Source organism: Prunus dulcis, chromosome 7 (assembly GCF_902201215.1).
Source record: "Prunus dulcis chromosome 7, ALMONDv2, whole genome shotgun sequence".
Taxonomy (NCBI): Eukaryota; Viridiplantae; Streptophyta; class Magnoliopsida; order Rosales; family Rosaceae; genus Prunus; species Prunus dulcis.
In genome coordinates, this window is record NC_047656.1 from 9,896,407 (window position 1) to 9,915,102 (window position 18,696).

Consider the following 18,696-nt stretch of genomic DNA (forward strand, 5'->3'; position numbering starts at 1 on the left):
TTCTCTCACAACAAATCTGACAGCGATCATTATCACAGCACAATAATGCCAAATTAGCCTTAAGTGAAAACAATCCAAAACTAGATCGAACCCACACAGCTTAAAACTCTCAAAAATCTTAAACATAGAGGCCCTTAAATATTTCTTGCAACTTTATGGTCAAAAGGGGTTGATACTAGAGATAGTTGATATCATCCAAACGCTCATGCGTTGCCCGATATATATTAACGGACCCCACCGATACTAATCCACTTGTTCTCCACTTACCCCTTCGGAGTTGGCCACAATTCAACAGATTATTGGTAACGCTACCTGTAAACTCTACCAGCACCCAATCAAAAGCGCACACGAAGTCTAGTCTTCCTGCACCCAACCATACCCGATCTCCTCCTTCACTCTCTCCCCCAACCTCTCTCTCTCTCATTATTCATTTCTGGAAGATCTGCAACTCACAAATCTGTCTATAGAAAACTCTGCGTTTTGCTGCCTCCCGAAAAAACCATGAGCGACCCAATTGAGCCCTCAACGTCGTCGTCTTCCACCAAAGACCCGGCCCTTCTGATTCACCCGAGGCGCGAGCCATTCGAGCACGGGCTTTTGCCCATCCCCAAGCTCATCTTCACCGACCCGACGCAAACCCTAATTCCCCTAAAGCAGAAGCTGATCGAGCAGTCTTCGAGTCACCGGGTCAACTCGGCCGCGATCTCTGAGGTGCTTCAGATCTCCATTGATCATGCCAGGCTCGTCCTCGATACCCTTGCCTCTGTTCTTCATTCGGAGTCCGACCCGCTCCTCAAATCCAAGCCGGACGTGGTTGATGAGGTCGGCGCTGATGTGAATGATCTGGTTCTGTTCCTCTACATTCAGTCGTACAAGAAGTTGCTGCCGAGGACGCACAAGGACTCGGCTGCCGTCGCAGATGTTTGGCCTTCGACCTCGGCTTTCGATGGGTATTTGTCCGCTTTATCGCCATTGCAGGTGATAAGTCGTTCCTGAATTAATATTTTTTCTTTTTGTTTTTTGGTGGTCCATTGTGCAAGCAATGCTGGTGTTATTTTAGATTACAGTAGTGAATTTGGGACTGTATGATAAGTTTGGGGCAAATTGAAATGGGTTTGCAGCGATTCATTGCTTGCTTTGGCCGTTGGTTTTGGAATTTGTATAAAATTTGATTAGTTACATACAAGAGGTTGGTGATTTTATTGAAGGCGTTGGTTTCTTTGAAGTGGGGTTGTAGCCTTGTGAATTGGGTTTATTCAGATAAATTGGTTGACTTTGTATGTGTTTATTTGTTGGTGTGAAAATATTGTTTGGATGGAATACAATGTGGATTAGAATGAGGGTTTTTATGATCGATTGTGTGCATAGGGTCAGTGTTTTAAATAGCGGATCAAGCTTCATAGCATGGCAGAAATTTTTTCCGACATAGCAGACTATCATTGCGAAAGTATCAAATGGCTGTTGCTATATGACCGTCACTTTAAGAAAGCAAACTCTGAACCTCAAATTTACCAAAAAATTGACACAAATCCATAAAATTGAACGCCATACTTTGCTGTTTCGAGTCAATTGATGTTGCTTCTTCTCTGTGTTGTGACTTGGGGTACTACTTGAACAGGATTTGCAGCAAACACGTGTTTATTCATCTTTTATTTTTTATTATTATTTGAATTTTCTGTTTTGTGGTTGTATGTTTTGGACAATTCCATAAATTGAATCTTTGGTAATTTCATAAGTTCTTATGTATATTCTGTAATTTATTCGAATCAGTTCGTTTATATTCAATTATTCAATTGAAGTTTTTTATTTGTAATTTAGAGGAGAATCTTGATAATGTGACATTTTATTGCTTAACTGTTGTGATGGAATGATATTTAGACATTTTGGGTTGCCTTTTTTTTATTGTCTATATTATTATTTTAGCTATAATATTTCTAGTCCCAAATAGCTTATGTGACAACGCATCAATGCTTACGCTATAGCTTACATAATTTGCAACGCGATACGCGATCACGATTTAAAAAAAAAAAACCCTAAGGAACTCACATCGGTTGCAACAATTTGTTGCCTTCTTTTCTATATCTATTGGATTGAGAAGAACTTAAAAGTAAAATTACAAGCACCGAATGTCGTGCTGTAGTGAGCGGACCTCCTAGTTTTATCATGTAGGATGTGCATATTTGGATTCCTTCGGCATGGCAGTGGTACATTGTAGCTGCCTTTGTTTCATTAGTTTTATGTACTCGTAATGTTTCACAATGCAACTTACGTGGTTGATTCTAAACTGTTAGAACAAGGTTTTGTTGAGTTAGTTTCATTCAGATGAATTCCTGTAGTATATAGTACAACATTTTTAATATCCAGATACTATATAATTCATTACTGTCTTTGTACTGAAATTGTTCTTTTCTCATATTTAGTTTCTTGTTACTGTCATTTGAGACAATTTCTTTGTGTTGAATTAAACTTATATCTACCTTGGAATGCGAACACATGGCAGCTTGTGCGTAGCAATAGCCGTCGGTTTGTGCCATCACAGGCTGATGAAGAGGCCCATCAGTTGTCATATCTGCAAAAGCATTTGGCCAACATTGTCTCTCTTTTAGCAGAACCTGTGGAGGGGGAAGGCGAAGAATCTCTGGTTTGTGGAATTAATACTTAGTTTCTTTCTTTGAATTAAATTTTCACCTTTGTTATTCTGGCTATCACAAAGTGAATCATACACATTAGAAGTAATGGTAACATTTCTCTTTCCTTTTACCTGATAGTCCTTTTGTCCAATGTGATAGAAAAGGATTCTTCCCACTGTGAGCAACACCCCATCCTTTAATTCATGTTTTGGTGTGTCATGACTCAAGAGTTCAACACCAATTATAGCCTCATATGCATTTGTGTTTGTGGAAAGTAATTTCTCCATGCTAAGTCTTGAGGCATGAGCCTTACATTCCCCTTTCATGCTATGTACTGAACATTGGTTATCATTCATCTCACCTAAGGCAAAGTAGGACATATTTAAGGTTAATGAAAATGGAAATGTAATTTAGTTCATCCAATACATGGTTAAGATATTGTTGCCACTTACAGTCACAAAAAAGAAAAGAAAAAGGACGTACATTTCCTTTTCATTTTTTCTTTTATGTGGCCATTGCACCTGGTAGAGTATGTACTGGCGGAACAGTTAATCTAGATGACAATAAGTTGGGCCATAACCACCTATGTTCCTAGTTGGGACTACCTACTGTGGTGATTGCATAACATGATATCCAATGTTTCAGGATTTTCATCAGACCTACCTTTGATTTGCACCAACCAAGTATCGTAGGTAGTTTTTTGTCAATTGAGAAAAGAAAAACCCTTCCAGGAATTTGTCTTGTATGCGACTCTCAATCATTTCAGTATAATTTCATATACGAGTTCTTATGTTATTAGCATTATGGAATATTATAATTGTCCTTTCTTGTTAGTATCTGCCAAGCCTACTTGTAATTATCTGATTTAGCCCTATGGTTTTAGGTTTTGACCATGGAGAAATTTGAGCACCTTGGCTTTCTGTTTTACTTTGGTGATAAAGGATCTGAAGGATATCACTTGGGCCAATATGCTCCTTTTTTTGCAAATTCGGATCCTGATATGCCTGCTGTTCCTGTTCCTGCTGCACAAGTTCATGATTGGGTTCTGCAGAATATAGTTTCTTCGTTGGAAAATATTTCTGAAAGAATTTCTCCAAAAGAAAATGGCCCACCCAGTTCCTCAGATCAAGATGTTCCCATGGCTGATGCCTGCACGAGTACAAACAAGGGCTCAATGAGTGTTAGAGGTCCAAGTTTTATTGAAGGGATCTCCAAGTCATCACTTATAAAGCAAGCATCTGATCTTAAAGGCTCTTCTGTAAAGGTTTGTTTATAAGGCATATTATACCTTTTCTTTTAATTAATACATAAAATGTAATGTCCATTTGTTTTCCGATGTCTACATTTAGGTGATATTTTGTATTTAAACACTTATCAAGAACTGCAGAACCAGAAGGAATAAAATGGAGAAAATAACTCTTTTTTTTCCTAACAAGAAAACTCAACTCATTTTTAGTAGAAAATTCTATTTGTTATGTCAAACGATTATCAAGGTATGAGTTGTATGTAATGATTGCATGTTGCATGTCACCATGGGGATTCATTCTTGGTCACTCATGGTTTTGGGCTGTGCTAATGCCCATGCTATGCTTCTTTGTGTGATGGATATAGAAGCTTGAAAGGTTTTGCCAATGTTATGCTTGCAAATTTTTGTTTCCAAATTGACTAACTTATTTGGAATTATTTTTTAGATGCATTTGCTTCACCTTTCTTCAAGTCTGTTGTGTATAGGGAGGTAGATTCTCATTCAAGTTGATCCTAATCTTAATTATAAGGCACAGTGAAATGATTTTGAGCCTCGTTGTAGCATATTGGAGGGAAGCTAATGCACTTTTTTAATGACAGCATTCTTATGATTTTCTCAATATGTTCTCCTTCATGATGTGTGCAAAAATTGTGAACTGAGATTGTAATAGGTTCATCGGCTTGCAATTTTTTATTTATGAAATTTATCGGTTTGCTATTAATTTGTTTACAATTGCAGGTTTTAAATTGCCACGATTCAGTTATCTACATATTAGCACCTCTGAGATATGCCACAGTTTATGGATGCTCCGATGCTACTATTGTTCTTGGAGCTGTTGGAAAGGTAACACCAAAGGGATTTGTGTTTGTGCTTTGAATTATTGACTGTTGCAATGGTTCTATTGCTGGAAAATCATCTAAGTTTTCTTTTTAAGCCCTTACCTATCTCTCTAATGACTTATTACTGTAATGTGAAGTGATCAACCTGGTAATTACTGTTTAGTATGCAATGGGTGTGGGTCCTTTTGACCCCTGCTGACTTGAATATTATGTCTTAGATGATCTAATGTTTCTTACAGGCTGTAAGAATTGAACACTGTGAGCGAGTTCATGTGATTACAGCAGCAAAACGAATCTGCATTGCTAACTGCCGTGAATGCATGTTTTTTCTTGGGGTAAACCAGAGACCACTTATTGTTGGTGATAACCATAAGTTACAGGTGAGTTTTCATGCCTTAAAGGTGATGCGCAATTGTGTTACTAGCTGGTTCTAAGGCTTTGTACAGTATAATTTACATTTGATTGAGTTTCCCCAGGTACTGTTATGCTTTATCTTCTGCAACTGATCTTAATGCGGATTTTTTGGTTAATTGTTGAACCTATTTGATTGTTTGTAAAACTACCATTGCAATGTAATTTCTTTTCTGTGATCATCCTACTGTATGCAACATATTATTGAGATTGATATCATCAGCAGTGCACCATAAGACTTATTTCCATTCTACATTTGATAGCATGCCACCAAATCTAATAGTTCTTCTTGACATCTGTGTAACACTGGAGCATCGAAGGATTTCCTGGAATTTTTTATTATAAAATTATATTAAATGAAATGTCACAGCCCTACGTGCAAAGTTACAGTGAACATACTACACACACACTCTCTTAGCCCGGTCTTTGTAACTGATCTTTGCTGACAGTCTTGTACGCATTTAGTTGTTATGGTTTAATTCTGAAAAATGGTCCTGTTTGCATCGGTTTCTTTTGCTATGTTAAACCTTTGACTTCAAATCGAATACAATATGACTCTAAGAGTAACAAAATTTATAATCTTTACGGTTACCTATCATTAAATTTGTGATCATATGACGTATTATATTACATTGTGATGATAGTTTTCTGTGTTTTATTCTTCAAGTTCTAATAAAGAAGATTTTTGTTTTTACCTCCTGCTTGTTATCAGGTGGCACCCTACAATACATTTTACGGTCAGTTGGAGGAGCACATGAATGAAGTTGGGATTGATGCTACTATCAACAGATGGAATGAACCCCTGGCACTTGGAGTGGTTGATCCACATGATTCGTTATCTCATCCAGCAGGTGTCTCTGATGCTCAAGCTGAGTCCGGTTCACACTTAGACCCTGAGCAGTTCACAAATTTTTTGGTATATTTTATAATTTGTACTTGGGCTGTTTATTTGTAGATTTGAATAGTGTATTAAAAGTTGTCCTTAGTTCTTGGAAATAATAGTTTTTCATAATTAAACTGAACAAAACCTTGGAAAGGCTCTACCGGCAATCTCTTTAGGCAAAGTCATGTTCTTTTGGGCAATCACACTTGTATTTTCTAATTATTCTTTTCGGGTGGTTGGGAGGAGGGTTGAGATGGTCTTGTAGTTGCTATAGAGTGATTCAATTTCTTTCTGAATTATCTACTCACGTCCTATATGCTTCCTTGATGTACAGATTCCAAACTGGTATGGAGGTGAATCAGAGGGCTCCACAAAAGACAACCCATTTCCATTGCCAGATATTTATGTGGCATCCCAGCAGAGAAATGTATGTTTACTACAGCTGAGTATACTGACATTAATTTTTATTTTATTTTAACCAAGAATTTCCTGATATTTGTGAGGTCATGTTTTTATCTTTTCATTGTTTTATGTTTTTCTCCAGCAGAACAATTTAGGGGAGGTAAAGCAATTATTGAGGGAAGCACCTCTCGAAGAAAACAGAAAACGGGAATTATCCACTGCTCTCCACGTATATTTTAAAGACTGGTTGTATGGTAATGATCATTTTTATATAGTTTCTTCAAGCTGACAAACACGTGCTCTATATAGTATTTTTTTTGGAACATCATCTGCACTCTATTTTGCACAGCAAAGTAAATTAAACATATCTTACACTTTGATCTCTCTCAAGAACTGCTTTGTCGTCAGCATTTTCAAGCGCCATTTGCACCTAATAATCAGGCAAAACAAGAAACCTTATGGAATTTAGTGCTCTTAATAATATATACTTTTCTTCTGTCCCTTTTTTATGCGGCTTTACTTAAACTATCACTTGATCCTTCTGGACTTAGAAGTGTGTTTATATGCATCCCATCTAACATAATTTCATGAGCTTTTTTTCTTGTTATGAAGATGAGTACCATGTGGATTGACAAGCTTATTTAATGTGTGACAGCTTCTGGAAACATCCGTCAGCTTTATTGCCTACAAGGAGAATGATTTTTGCGTCATAATGCTGTGGAACAACCAAGAGTGGTATAGAAGGAAGCTTTCTGGTTTTATCATTCAATCCCACCATGGCCACCTTGCTGTTTCTGATGGTGCCACAGGGCGAATCAACCCTTTGTACTTTGGAATGGTACCCTGCATAATTATGCATTGATACGGTGCACAGGATGGAATCGGAATAACATTCGCTAATCTCCCATTGTAATATTTTTTTTTTTGGAAAGAATAATCTTACTGTAATATTTTGTTAACCTAGGTTCACAGCCTTGTGAATTTTCCTTTTTTATTTTTCATGTGGGTCTAGAATGTTGGATCTCTACTCTAACCATGAGTTTTGTTCCTTTTTTGCGAGGTTTCGTTTTTAGATTATGTTGCTAGAGTGACTTAGTTCTTTATATCATTTTTTTTATATATGAAAATGGAACGTGATCCTGCGGTGTTGTAGACAGTCCTCATGATCTTATTGGTGTGGAACTTGAATAAGGTAGCAAAACTTGTTGAATAAGCATAACGATTTCTTTTGATCTGAGCCTTATATAGATTGGTCCTTGAATCTGTAGTTATGAGATTTCACTGGATAGAAATAAAGTTACTTTCATTTAGATTTCATTTTTGACTAGATAAATGAAAATGAGAGTTCGAATTAATCAAAGTTTCCGGCGAGTTTCCACCAAATTTACACTGAAAAATGTACAGCCTTTTATACATCGATACAAGCTATGGCCCCTTAGATGTTGTGTTGCAGATGCCTGAAAAATCTCCACTTACTCAACTCACTTGATGGGGTTGGAGAGAACTGCAAAACTTTATGATAAATGTAAGTATCTTGTGGCGGCTAGGTGGTTTGGAAAATTTGGAGTATTTTCTCGGCTTGATCGGGGAAGAAAGTGATGAATAAGTATGCACCTGGCATTTGATCAAGTAGAAGAAACAAGTAAATATCATCTCAAGGACCAACACAACAACACAAGTGTTCATAAGGGTGTACAGAACAAAAAGACTTACAGATTAGTACTGTTCCAAGTACAGCTGAAATCTTCCCTTGAACGGTGACTAAACCAGCTTTGCCGGCATTTTGCAACTCCGTGGAACCAACAGAATCAAATGCTCCTGGTATAGGAAAGAGAAGCCATAGCATCGGTTAACTTCACATAGAAGATAAGCCAGAGAGAGCAGAAGCATTGGGATCAAAATCCTGATTACCTGGTTTTACGGATTGAAGTCCTGACGTCATACATGCTATGTTTTCGAACCCGGCTTGCTCCAACTTATTGGCAGCAGCAGTAGACCTTGACATTAGAAATAAACAGACAAATCCTGTCAAAATAGTTTCGAATGGGCAAAACCTTTGCCTCAGTGCCTCAGTGATGAGAACTTCTATGCAACGGGAATGCCACTGTGGCAATATCCCAAGCCAATCAAGCACTGTCACACGCTTAACTTTCTCTGTATACAGCCACAATGCATGATTGACTCGGAATACAGCCACAGCGGCATCCCCAGAGCAGGTACGATTCTCTTAGTGACAGATGCATTTACAAATATATTAATCCAAAAACTTAGCAGTTATTATACATAAAAAATAACCTCAATCCTTCCTGGCACACCAGTAACAGTTTACTTTGAGGTGAAAACTGGGATTTAACAGATTGTACAAATTCAGGGTTGGGTTTAGTGAAAGGCAACCCATAGAACAGACCAGAAAAGTTGTTGTGGAGAGTCCTCTTTATGATTGTGCCTGCCCATTACATCTGAATCATTAGCAAGAACAAAATCCCATGTTGTTTTATGGGGTTCCAAACAAAAACCATTATATGTTCAGTTGAAGAAAATAGAAAGAAACAAAAAATCCCTCAATTACCGGGGTCATTGTCTTCGTTTGCAATGAAAAGAGGGACATGATGGCATGATTTGATATGAGCTCGTTCAAATTGAGATTTGTCCCGAACATCAACAACTGTGTATCCATCAACTGCAATAAGTTCTTTTGCTTCTTCTGCAGTCACAAAATTCACTTCTGCTCTAATGGCCAAAGTTCGACGACGGTATGATGTCCCTAAGATGGTTCCTCCACCATGAGTTTGAGTCTCAAATTTCAACCAAGATGTGCGGAAATTGCTGCAAAAGAAGGAAAATAATAATAATAATAAAGATTTAAACATTATCTGGCTCAGCAGTTGAATGCTTCTCTGTATCTCATAATGCTTGAAAAGAACAGAGAGATGAGTTTTAGTCTGTTTTCAGTTTTCTACACTTTCTCAGCAACCAAACAAGAAAACCCACCACCGAGAATTTGAGAAGTGTTCAGATAGTTGAGCTAGTCTTACTAAAAAGGAAGTTGAAGATGTGAAGAATTGTTGTACATAAAACAAGACAAGCAATGCTTTACCTTGTGGAAGAGAGAGTTGAACAACAAGAGCCAATCCCTGCCAAGGCTGCCATCGTTGTGGTTCCCTGGAAGCTAGAAGAAGCCTTGTGTCTCTTCTCTCTCTGTCTCTCTCCGCTTACTGTCCACTCAATGAAAAAACATCCCAGAATGGCCCAAGAAATTTGGGGAGGGCAATGGGTTGGTGCCACGTGGCAACTGGTTTCGGATATTAGATATGTTGCACCGAATCTTTTTGCAGGTTCTTTTTATTAGAGAAATTTATACAACTCTCAATAACTGATCTCATGACATGATTTGTTCAAATTCACCAAATCAGATTGGTCGGAAACAAACCAGTTTGAATTCGGTTTTAAGAGTCTTGGACTGGCAATTCACCAAATCAGACAAATTTTTCCAAATTTGGATTTATTTTTTTACACGCGGAATTGTTTCATTAGTTTCCCTTAAATCTTAAAATGAACCAAACTACACTTATTGGTTTCTCTTTAATCGAACTTAAACGAACCAATTTTTCTTTTTCTAACATTTAAAAAAGAAGTACCACTAATACTTAGTTGTTAAGCCTTAATCTATTCTAGGAAATATCACAATCCATTATCACAATAGAGAGTTGAGAGCAAGAAGCTAACGAATGTATATTTGAATATTTCCCAAGAATTAGTTGAAAATATTTTTGTAAAACTGTTCTTATCATGTGACAAATATTAAGTACATAATAAATAGTCCTATTTTCTTGAATTTATGTGTTTTTATTACTAACGATAATTTAAATTATAAAAAAAATTGTCTTAGCAACTGACCTAACCCACAACATATCATTTTTTCTTTCTTGAATTTGACGGGCAATATCAGTATGTAAGGAGCGTTTGGGTTAAGGATCAACTCTTGAATAGAAAAATGTTTCAACTCATGGTAATATTGGATATTCTTTTTAGTATTAATTTTCTTTTTTATAAATTCCTTACATTACTTTTATCTTTCCCATTTTATATGAAACAAAGAAGTGTATTTTCTGTCGATAAGTCAAGAAGATTGACTAATGACAATGGAAAAGACCAATAGAAACAAAGTCACCTCGTCATTTGACAATATCTTCACTTTAAGATGGAGGAGGATGATGATATAGAAAACTCGCATTTGATTTATAAAATTGGAGAGAGAGAGAGAGAGAGAGAGAGAGAGAGAGAGAGAGAGAGGATGGGATTTTTATCATCAATTTGTTGCTGCCTTCATGGTGCTCTTGTATTCAACCAAGGATCAGCAGCTACCACAGCCCCAGAGAGGCAGCCTCTGACTTTGAGTCCTAATTTTGTTCAAACTGAAGCTCCAGTGCCGATTCTGGTTCCACACTTTCCTGTCAACTCCAAGCTCTATCATATGTAGAGAGATTATGTACTCTTCTTGTTCTTGAGAAGAGGGCAACTTTTTTTTGTTTTTTTTTGTTTGGGTGTGTTTTTTGAGTCTTTTTTTTTATCTGTTTATTTTCAGTTTTTTGGGACAACAAAGTTTGTACTCTAATGTAAACTTGTCATATCTTATTAACGTAAACTTTTGTGTTTGAGGTTATGTACAAGGCAATAAGATCGATGGGAATTGGTGGGTGAATTGAAGAAACTTCACCTTTAATTTTCTGGTTTAAAAGTAAAAGTATTTCCTCTCAGGATGGTGTTGCTTTCTAAAATTCATAGATGATGGTGGTGACAAGAGGGGAAAAATGGCAAAGCTAAAATCCTTCAACACGATTAGCGAAAGTAAAAACACATCGTCGATGATCATTTGGTCAGATTAATCTTCATTTCGATGGAAGAGGTCGTGAGTTAATTCCGAAATCCGTTGTCATTAGTTCACAGCGATGCTTACCAACTGTCAACAATTGGAATTGAAACCAGTCTAATTATTATTGAATTTTCGTACAAAATAATATATGTTTGCTCAACTTACTAACGGCATATTTGAACGCAAATATGAAAAAAAAGCAGATTTATTCAATACATCCATTCAAGGTCAAAAACTTAAATTTGGACAACAGAGAAAGAGAACTAAGAGTATGATTACATCTCCAGAAATACATCCAATTCATGAAACAGTCTTCTCTTTTCGTTAGCTTTGCCAATATCTTCCTCCAAGAGCAGCACTGGTAAGTTTTTACGAATCAGCAGTGGATCTTTTCTTGGTGGTGTAAGGATAGTACTCCTTGCCGTTATCGATTCTTGTTGTCTGGCCTCCAGCATCAATGAGTGAAGAAGTGACTGCTAAGGCTGCCCCCGCAGAAATCGCAGTTGAAATGCTCTTTCCTGTCCATTGGACAGCAAATAATTTAACATAATTGAGAACATTAGAGGCTTATGAGAACAACTACCTGCTAGCACAGTAAATATCCATATATCAATTTAGAACCTAGAGTCCAAAGTCCGGATTCATTTACCCCCAAATACGTCAACTCTACATGCTCAATAATCAAAATGAAGATAAGATCAAACCAATAATGATAAGAACGCTCATTGAGTGGAAAGAATATTTGGGCAAGCAGACAAACACATTAAATTAGGAGGATTAGAAAATAAACTACAAATTTCATTAATGAATGGAGATCTATAGGTCATTTATGCATTCTGTATGCGCTGAAAGAAAGTGAGAAGTGCTAGTAGTGTGATTCCCAGACACAAGGATGTTTTGCTTCTTACAAACCAATCCATCTCGATTATTGCGAGTATACTCTGCTAAGTAAGAACTCAGTGTATGCTCTTCAAATCCAAAATAGACTCAGCCCCTTAAATTTATCTAATAGCAACACAAGTTTTGGACCTTTAGATGAAAGTACATTGAATGGCTCATATTAGCTCTTAGCATATGAGAGAGTATAATTGGAAAACATCTTGAAAACTAATTTTGTTAACCCAACTAATCTTAGCCATTCAATGTGCTTTCATCTAAACGCCCAGTGCTTGTTTGAGAAACAAGGCTAAAAATTGTCCACAATACAGAGATAATTTGAGCCATTAAATGTGCTTTGGAAAATTAAAGGAGCTGTTGATCCTAACCCTAGATTTTACCCATAAATGGATATCTTCTTTTAAGGTTTAAGCAATATTAGGATAGGAAGAAATAAAACTATACATGTACTAAATGAGAGAAAATGTCAAGTCACTGTTGATAATTACATGATTTACACAAAATATATCACCAAATGCTAAATGAGATAGGTTGCTGCCAGCAATTTATTCTTCCAAAAAATTCAAACCTCCCATTTAACGCAATAGCCAACAGAAAAAAAAGAAAGATAGTTTCTGCTCTCTGCTGACATTTGTATGACATGAAACAACAAACTACCTATTCCATATCATTTATATGGTCACAGCAAAGTTCTCACTCTCTCACTCTGTCACTCAACATTAGTCCAAAACACATAATACATCTATCATCATTACAGAAAATATTTTCTACCTAAATGCAATTTGACCCTCACATATCTAAGAACTTTTTCTCGTGTATCCATACAAATCATACAGTAGTTATCATACATAACAATCATCTAGCTTAAAGGGTGACGTCATCTGAGCCAGCTCCACATGATTTTCACCAGCAACATGCCTTTCTTTTTGTTGGAAATATTAGATACATATAATAGATAGTTAGTAGCAGGATCAAATAAATTTTGGATAAGTTATACACACTCCTTTCTAACCAGCATATGTGTCAAATTTATTGGTCTCTATTTCTATAGCATAAGCCACCTCAATCTTATCAGTCAAAACTAACCATTTATGAAGATTATACATGAAGCTTATGACATACTTCAACAAAAAGAACATTGAACATATCTTTCTCCTAAAAACTTAATCCCTATTTTCTGGAAAAGTAAAATCCAGTTTGGTTCGAAGAAATACCAATAAATAAAAAGAAAAAGAAAGACTGACCTGGAATATTTGAATAAGATTATGTCTGAATTAGCTTTTAGTTGTGACCAAGTACAGTAATTACCACAGATTACCACTCATGGCAGCAGGAATTAAAAGTTGAAGGAAGAAGATAGGCATCAAAAGAAATCCACACCTTTGTAACCAAGAATAGTCGACCCAGCAACAAAACCACCAACAGCTCCATTGATAAAGTCTCTCTTCATCCTGTAATTCTGCACGATCTGCTCAACACCAATGTACACTCCCCCAATTGCAGCAAATGTGATCCCGTAGTTTCCCATCATCTTAAGGGTCCTTATCAGCCCTGGAAGAGCGACACTTCTCTCAACACGAGGCACATCATACCAAGTAGCAACTATGGTCCCAAAAATAGTTCCAGTAACAAATCCATTTGTTGCACCCTTAATTGTCTTCATGGTAGGACTATCCTCATCCTCCAAGTACCTGCGCTCCGCGGGGTCCAAGGAGTCCATGACTGTCTAGTACTAACTGGGCACTGACAAAAACTGCAAGAAAGTAATACATATATCAGCACTTAGGCCTCACTGAACCTTTCCCAAAGGGAATCTTTCAACTTCTACCAGGCAAGGCAAAGAAGGAAACTGTGTTTTCCTTTGCTCTCTCTGTTTTTAACATATAAGTTTTACTCGGTTCAAATTCTATAGAAGCATTCATTTCCCTTGATGGGCAGTAAGTGACATACATTTAGCATTTCTACTAACCCATATTTCATTTCTTAACAAAAAAAAAAAAAATCTTCCACACTAAGCATTTGGGAAAAAAATAAATAAATCCTAACATGAAAATTTGGGCCAAAAAAACAAAAATTACAGAAGAATAAGTAAAACTATTTTGTTTCATAATAAGGCATTGTTTGGTAATCAATTCCAGAAAAAAAAAAAAAAAAAAAATTCATCCACATAGATGCAATCAAACACAAATTCCACAAAACCCAAATATTATGTGACTATTAACACAAAATCGATGCTAATTTGAGTAAATGCTAACGCCCGAAATGAAGATCCAACCATCAACAAAACAAATTTAAAAATTGATAAATCTAAACCCTAAATATGTATATGCATATGATCGAGGAGCATATGAATCCATGAAAGAACCAAAACGAAAGCAGAAGCTCAGGCGAAAAATGAAAATTACCTTTTCAGGAGAAAAATGAGAAGCCGGCGAGTTTCTACTCAGTGCTCTCACTACGAAGACAGACAAGAAACAAAGACTACCAGCAAAAATGATCGAAAATGGCATCTGCTCCTTGTTGCACCAGATTACCATTACTGTCTGCAATGACCATTTTGCCCCTCCCTCAAAATTGGGCCTCGTATACGACGACTGTCCGTAAACCGTGTTTGTTTTTCATTTGGGCCCCGACCCGTTTACCCGTAAACCTCCTGCACCACTTTCATTTCAGACTTTACAGTCTTTCACTCATTTCTCAAATCACACAGAGCTGAGATTCTGAGAAGAAGGGAAACTGCTTTCCCTAGAAAACGTTTTCCCGGAAAATGCCAGAAGACATTGGCAAACTCCCAATCGACATCACATTTTCTCGTCTCGGAGGTACATAGAACCACCGGAATTCCATTTTTCCTTTCAGAATTTTTTATATTTATGTTTTTTTTTTTTTTGGGGGGTTGATAATTTTGTTGCGTTGGGATTGAATTGAAGAATGGCTGGTTGATCGGAAGAGAATACCTGGAGACTGGAGAAAGCGATTGGCAGCAGCGAGAGCTCGGATTTCCAAGGAATTCGCTTCCCTTCCTAAGGATATCAATCCCTATTTCCGTAGCTTAGAGGCTGATGGTTGGTTTTTTTCAAACTTAATCCATTTTCGAATTGTGAATTTGTGATTCTATTGGGAATTGGGTGCTTGAGAATTCGTAATTTCGTCTCAATGGGTTAACTAAAATGCTATTTCTAGGAATTGGTTACTTGGAGGCCAAACAGATATATGATATTCTTGCGAAGTCAGCTCCAGAAAGCCGGAATATATTCGGCCGGCTATCCGGTGCCGCTGTAAGACCTTCAGCTCTCTCTCTTTCTCCTTTGCGCAAACGTACTTGAATTGTAATATGAATATATATGTGTGTATAAATTTTGTGTTTTGTTTGGCTAGGGTGCTTGGGAATCAATTGTACGTTCTTTTGAGAAAGATTATGTATATCTTGGCGAGGCTGCTCAAATAATGGTTCAGAATGTGAACTATGAGATGTAAGTGGTTTTGCCATTGCCTGCTTGGTTACTTCATGATAAGAAGAATAGTTAAAACTTAAGGGTATTTATATGTGATTTGTATTGATTATTCTTTTTCTCCTGTTATGAAGTCCATATCAGAAAAAGCAGGTGCAAAAGATTCAACAACAATTAGCAGAACTAGAGCACAAGGAAGCTGATATTAAGAGAAGTGCAGCTCTATCAGCAGCCAAGTATGTAGAGGCTTGTCAAGAACTTGGACTGCAGGTTATATCTTGGACCCCCCTACTTCTTGTTTTCTCATTTGGCTTGATGGGTTTTCCTTCTTAAATTTGGTATCTGCCTGTCTGGTTCTTTTCTTTAGGGAAAAAATGTGAGGTTGGAACTTTTAGAGACTGCGAAATCACTTCCAAGTACATTTAGCAAGATTTTGGAAGTTTTAAATGGTGAATCTGTGTCAAGGGCTCTGGAGTATTATTCAAACTTTGTTAGAGATGCTCACACAGACAAGGATGTAAGGCGATAATTTTTTATTTGTTTCATGATATGAAGAATAACTTCTTTATTGTTTGTAGATGTTGATGGAAATTTGAGATCAGTGTGACTAATATCATAAATCAACTCTGTTATTTGTGAATGTGATCACAGAGGTCTTTGGTCGTGTTGACAAACTTGAAAGATTTACGTGAACATCCCCCATCATTGAATGTCCCTATAGGCTCAGAGGTTGTTGATTCTGGGAATGTTCAATCAAGCAATGATGAGACAAACAATGTGAAAGTGGATGTAGACATTAATGCAGATAGCATAGACTGGGATTTTTCTGTGGATAGTTCTCAGATTGATTGGGATATTGGTACTTTGGAAGAAACAGAGGATACTGGTAATGGTTTGGGTCCTTATGAAATGGTTAATGCGAGTGAGATCTTGCAGAGTGCTCCAAATGAAGCGGTAAAATCTGATCAGATCCCAGAGATCTCCGTGTCAGAGATATCTTGGGATATTAGTGTTGAGACTCCTCAGGTTGATGTGATTGATGATGTCAACTTTCCTAATGTAGTCGTAGACAATCAAACATCTGGTCTTGATACTTCAACTGAAACAACTGAAATCAAGGAAGGCAGGAGCCAACTTTTGGAGACAGAGTACAGGAACAAGATTCTTGATGATCTGAATGAGGTATATGACAATTTTTCATATGGCTGCATTGGATCTATTTGTTCCATTTGTTCTTCTGGTATAATATTGTCGGTTTTTGACTGAAAGATCCTACTAGTTTGTGTTTTATATCTGTGGTCAGATCACGAAGCTTCCTTTACATGAATTCATGTTCTCTATTAATATTCTGCTATCAGATGAAAGCTTTTTTAAATCAGCGATTGGTTGAGTTGAAGAATGAAGAAACTTTGACCTTGCAACATCAAGTCCAGGCAGTTGCTCCCTTTGTGCTGCAGCAATATGCTCATGATGCCATCGAGGCAATGCTATCTGATGTTTCTTTGGCCATTTCACTGCTGACAAATAGGAAGACAAGGGACTTGATTATGATTCTCAACTCCAAAAGGTAATACAAAATATTTTTTCTTGATTTGTGTCTTTTTAAAAATTTGTTTAGGTTGTATATTTTGAATTTCAAACAAGAAAATCATAGAATGTTCCCAAAAGCAGAATCAGTGACAGTATTTAGTTAAATTGAACAAAATTCCCTGCCAAATTTGTGCGGCACACAGACAATTTGCATATATTAGCATCTTGGATATAACTTTTTGTCAGTACAAGAAATAATGAGGCCATAAATCTGGAGACTGTACTTGCTTGATCTTGTTTCTCTTTCTATCTTTGCATGGTTACTCCTAATTGTTTGTTACATTACATCAGAAAGATCCTTTATACCATCAAATAAGTTTTTTAATAAAAAATTTTAAACGTTTAAATTGGCTTCTTGTTGCAGCTTTCTAGAATTGGCTAATCCTATTTCGGATAATTTTATTTTAATTGTGGGTTTAATGAATAGGTATAGGTTAAATTCCTCTTCCGTTCTAGCTGCAATATTTAGCATATTACATAAGCAGCCTTGCCATTATCCATGTACTATAATTCTTTACTACTTACTCTGGTTTTTTGGTTTTGTTTTTGTTCTGTGAACTGAAGTAGTATACTTATGTCAACCTTAATTTCAGGTTTCTAGACAGATTAGTGAGTTCATTGGAAGAAAAGAAGCATCATGAAGTTAAGTTGAAAGATGGTTTGAAGGGCATAGCTGCCAAACGCATGGAGCTGCAAAATTCATTATCTTCTTCCTGGCCTAAGCAGGTGATCTATTTATTGATAGCTTTATACCCTTACATATATTGGGAGTGGGAGGGTTGAAGTCTCCCAGTTTTAGTGGTAAATTCTTTTGGTTCTTCAGGTATAAAATTAGGAAATTTATGTTTGCTTTTTATAGTTATGATCATACGTCTGTTTCTTCCTTTCCCCTTCCCCTGAACTCTGACTGCTGAAAGATAGCTACGCTAGAATCAGTCATTTTGTGTTGTTTTTGACTTCTGGGCCTCTGGTCCTATCTTGCTTCTGTTTGTGTAAAAATACTATTATTCAGAGAAAAGCAATCATCCACTTTCTCTTTGTTAATGTCAGTTTGAATTTTTGGCAGAAAATACTAACTCCTGGTTCTATTACAGGAAGCGGCTCTTGCAAAAACTCGGGAGCTGAAGAAGCTGTGTGAAAGCACCCTTTCATCCATGTTCGATGGAAGACCTGTTAATATAATTGGAGAGATCAATACCCTTTTGACTAGTGGCCTTGGTGCATAGGAAGATGATTGCTTCCTTTCATCCATGTTTCATGGAAGATCTGTTAATATGGTTGGAAAGATCAATACCCCCTTAGACTTTAGTGGGCTAAGGAAGATATAGTTGGAGAGATCATCCATGTTTAACATAATCGGACACGTCAATACCATTTGAATAGTGGCCTTGATGCACACGAAGATGTTAACTTCCAATGATAGTTTGCGTTTGTGTTTTATTTTTTGAAGAAGTGGTTCTCTTTTTGCTTCAA

The 18,696-nt window shown here is 36.8% G+C and overlaps 4 protein-coding genes across 6 annotated transcripts; 2 read left to right on the plus strand and 2 right to left on the minus strand.

The window, feature by feature from the left end:
- The first annotated feature begins 351 nt into the window (after positions 1–351).
- Positions 352–7,567, plus strand: LOC117633900 (TBCC domain-containing protein 1-like). Of its 2 annotated transcripts, none has more exons than XM_034367743.1 (9): positions 352–978; positions 2,501–2,641; positions 3,514–3,894; positions 4,615–4,719; positions 4,955–5,095; positions 5,839–6,042; positions 6,344–6,436; positions 6,557–6,665; positions 7,067–7,567. In XM_034367743.1, the coding sequence occupies exons 1-9, from the start codon at positions 502–504 to the stop codon at positions 7,108–7,110; spliced, it is 1,695 nt and encodes a 564-aa protein (XP_034223634.1). In that variant the 5' UTR covers positions 352–501; the 3' UTR covers positions 7,111–7,567. The 2 variants fall into 2 exon arrangements, with proteins under 2 accessions (XP_034223634.1, XP_034223633.1); XM_034367742.1 differs by having other exon boundaries at positions 401–978; positions 6,554–6,665.
- Positions 7,568–7,697: 130 nt separating this feature from the next.
- On the minus strand, positions 7,698–9,717 carry LOC117633903 (rhodanese-like domain-containing protein 9, chloroplastic). The gene is made up of 6 exons (XM_034367748.1): positions 9,509–9,717; positions 8,981–9,237; positions 8,707–8,857; positions 8,323–8,408; positions 8,125–8,229; positions 7,698–8,025 (listed from the first exon to the last, which is right to left on the minus strand). The coding sequence occupies exons 1-6, from the start codon at positions 9,559–9,561 to the stop codon at positions 7,955–7,957; spliced, it is 723 nt and encodes a 240-aa protein (XP_034223639.1). The 5' UTR covers positions 9,562–9,717; the 3' UTR covers positions 7,698–7,954.
- Positions 9,718–11,381: 1,664 nt separating this feature from the next.
- On the minus strand, positions 11,382–14,719 carry LOC117633904 (outer envelope pore protein 16-3, chloroplastic/mitochondrial). The gene is made up of 3 exons (XM_034367749.1): positions 14,587–14,719; positions 13,562–13,934; positions 11,382–11,802 (listed from the first exon to the last, which is right to left on the minus strand). Exons 2-3 carry the CDS (start codon positions 13,899–13,901, stop codon positions 11,654–11,656), a joined length of 489 nt encoding a protein of 162 aa, XP_034223640.1. The 5' UTR covers positions 13,902–13,934; positions 14,587–14,719; the 3' UTR covers positions 11,382–11,653.
- Positions 14,720–14,754: 35 nt separating this feature from the next.
- LOC117633901 (CDK5RAP3-like protein) lies at positions 14,755–18,672 on the plus strand. Of its 2 annotated transcripts, XM_034367744.1 has the most exons (10): positions 14,755–15,003; positions 15,112–15,246; positions 15,365–15,459; positions 15,560–15,654; positions 15,768–15,903; positions 16,001–16,150; positions 16,285–16,815; positions 16,992–17,200; positions 17,817–17,949; positions 18,318–18,672. In XM_034367744.1, the coding sequence occupies exons 1-10, from the start codon at positions 14,949–14,951 to the stop codon at positions 18,447–18,449; spliced, it is 1,671 nt and encodes a 556-aa protein (XP_034223635.1). In that variant the 5' UTR covers positions 14,755–14,948; the 3' UTR covers positions 18,450–18,672. The 2 variants fall into 2 exon arrangements, with proteins under 2 accessions (XP_034223635.1, XP_034223637.1); XM_034367746.1 differs by lacking the exon at positions 16,001–16,150 and having other exon boundaries at positions 14,868–15,003.
- Positions 18,673–18,696: the final 24 nt, after the last annotated feature.

Coding starts and splice junctions, on each gene's coding strand:
- LOC117633900 (XM_034367742.1), top strand. CDS start 502: ATGAGCGACCCAATTGAGCCCTCAACGTCGTCGTCTTCCACCAAAGAC. Junction 3,895..4,614: donor TTAAAGGCTCTTCTGTAAAG/GTTTGTTTATAA, acceptor TTACAATTGCAG/GTTTTAAATTGCCACGATTC. Junction 4,720..4,954: donor TTCTTGGAGCTGTTGGAAAG/GTAACACCAAAG, acceptor TGTTTCTTACAG/GCTGTAAGAATTGAACACTG.
- LOC117633903 (XM_034367748.1), bottom strand. CDS start 9,561: ATGGCAGCCTTGGCAGGGATTGGCTCTTGTTGTTCAACTCTCTCTTCC. Junction 8,409..8,706: donor GTGTGCCAGGAAGGATTGAG/GTTATTTTTTAT, acceptor TCTAATGTCAAG/GTCTACTGCTGCTGCCAATA. Junction 8,230..8,322: donor ACTTCAATCCGTAAAACCAG/GTAATCAGGATT, acceptor TTCCTATACCAG/GAGCATTTGATTCTGTTGGT.
- LOC117633904 (XM_034367749.1), bottom strand. CDS start 13,901: ATGGACTCCTTGGACCCCGCGGAGCGCAGGTACTTGGAGGATGAGGAT. Junction 11,803..13,561: donor GACTATTCTTGGTTACAAAG/GTGTGGATTTCT, acceptor TCCAATGGACAG/GAAAGAGCATTTCAACTGCG.
- LOC117633901 (XM_034367744.1), top strand. CDS start 14,949: ATGCCAGAAGACATTGGCAAACTCCCAATCGACATCACATTTTCTCGT. Junction 15,004..15,111: donor CACATTTTCTCGTCTCGGAG/GTACATAGAACC, acceptor ATTGAATTGAAG/AATGGCTGGTTGATCGGAAG. Junction 15,460..15,559: donor GCCGGCTATCCGGTGCCGCT/GTAAGACCTTCA, acceptor TTGTTTGGCTAG/GGTGCTTGGGAATCAATTGT.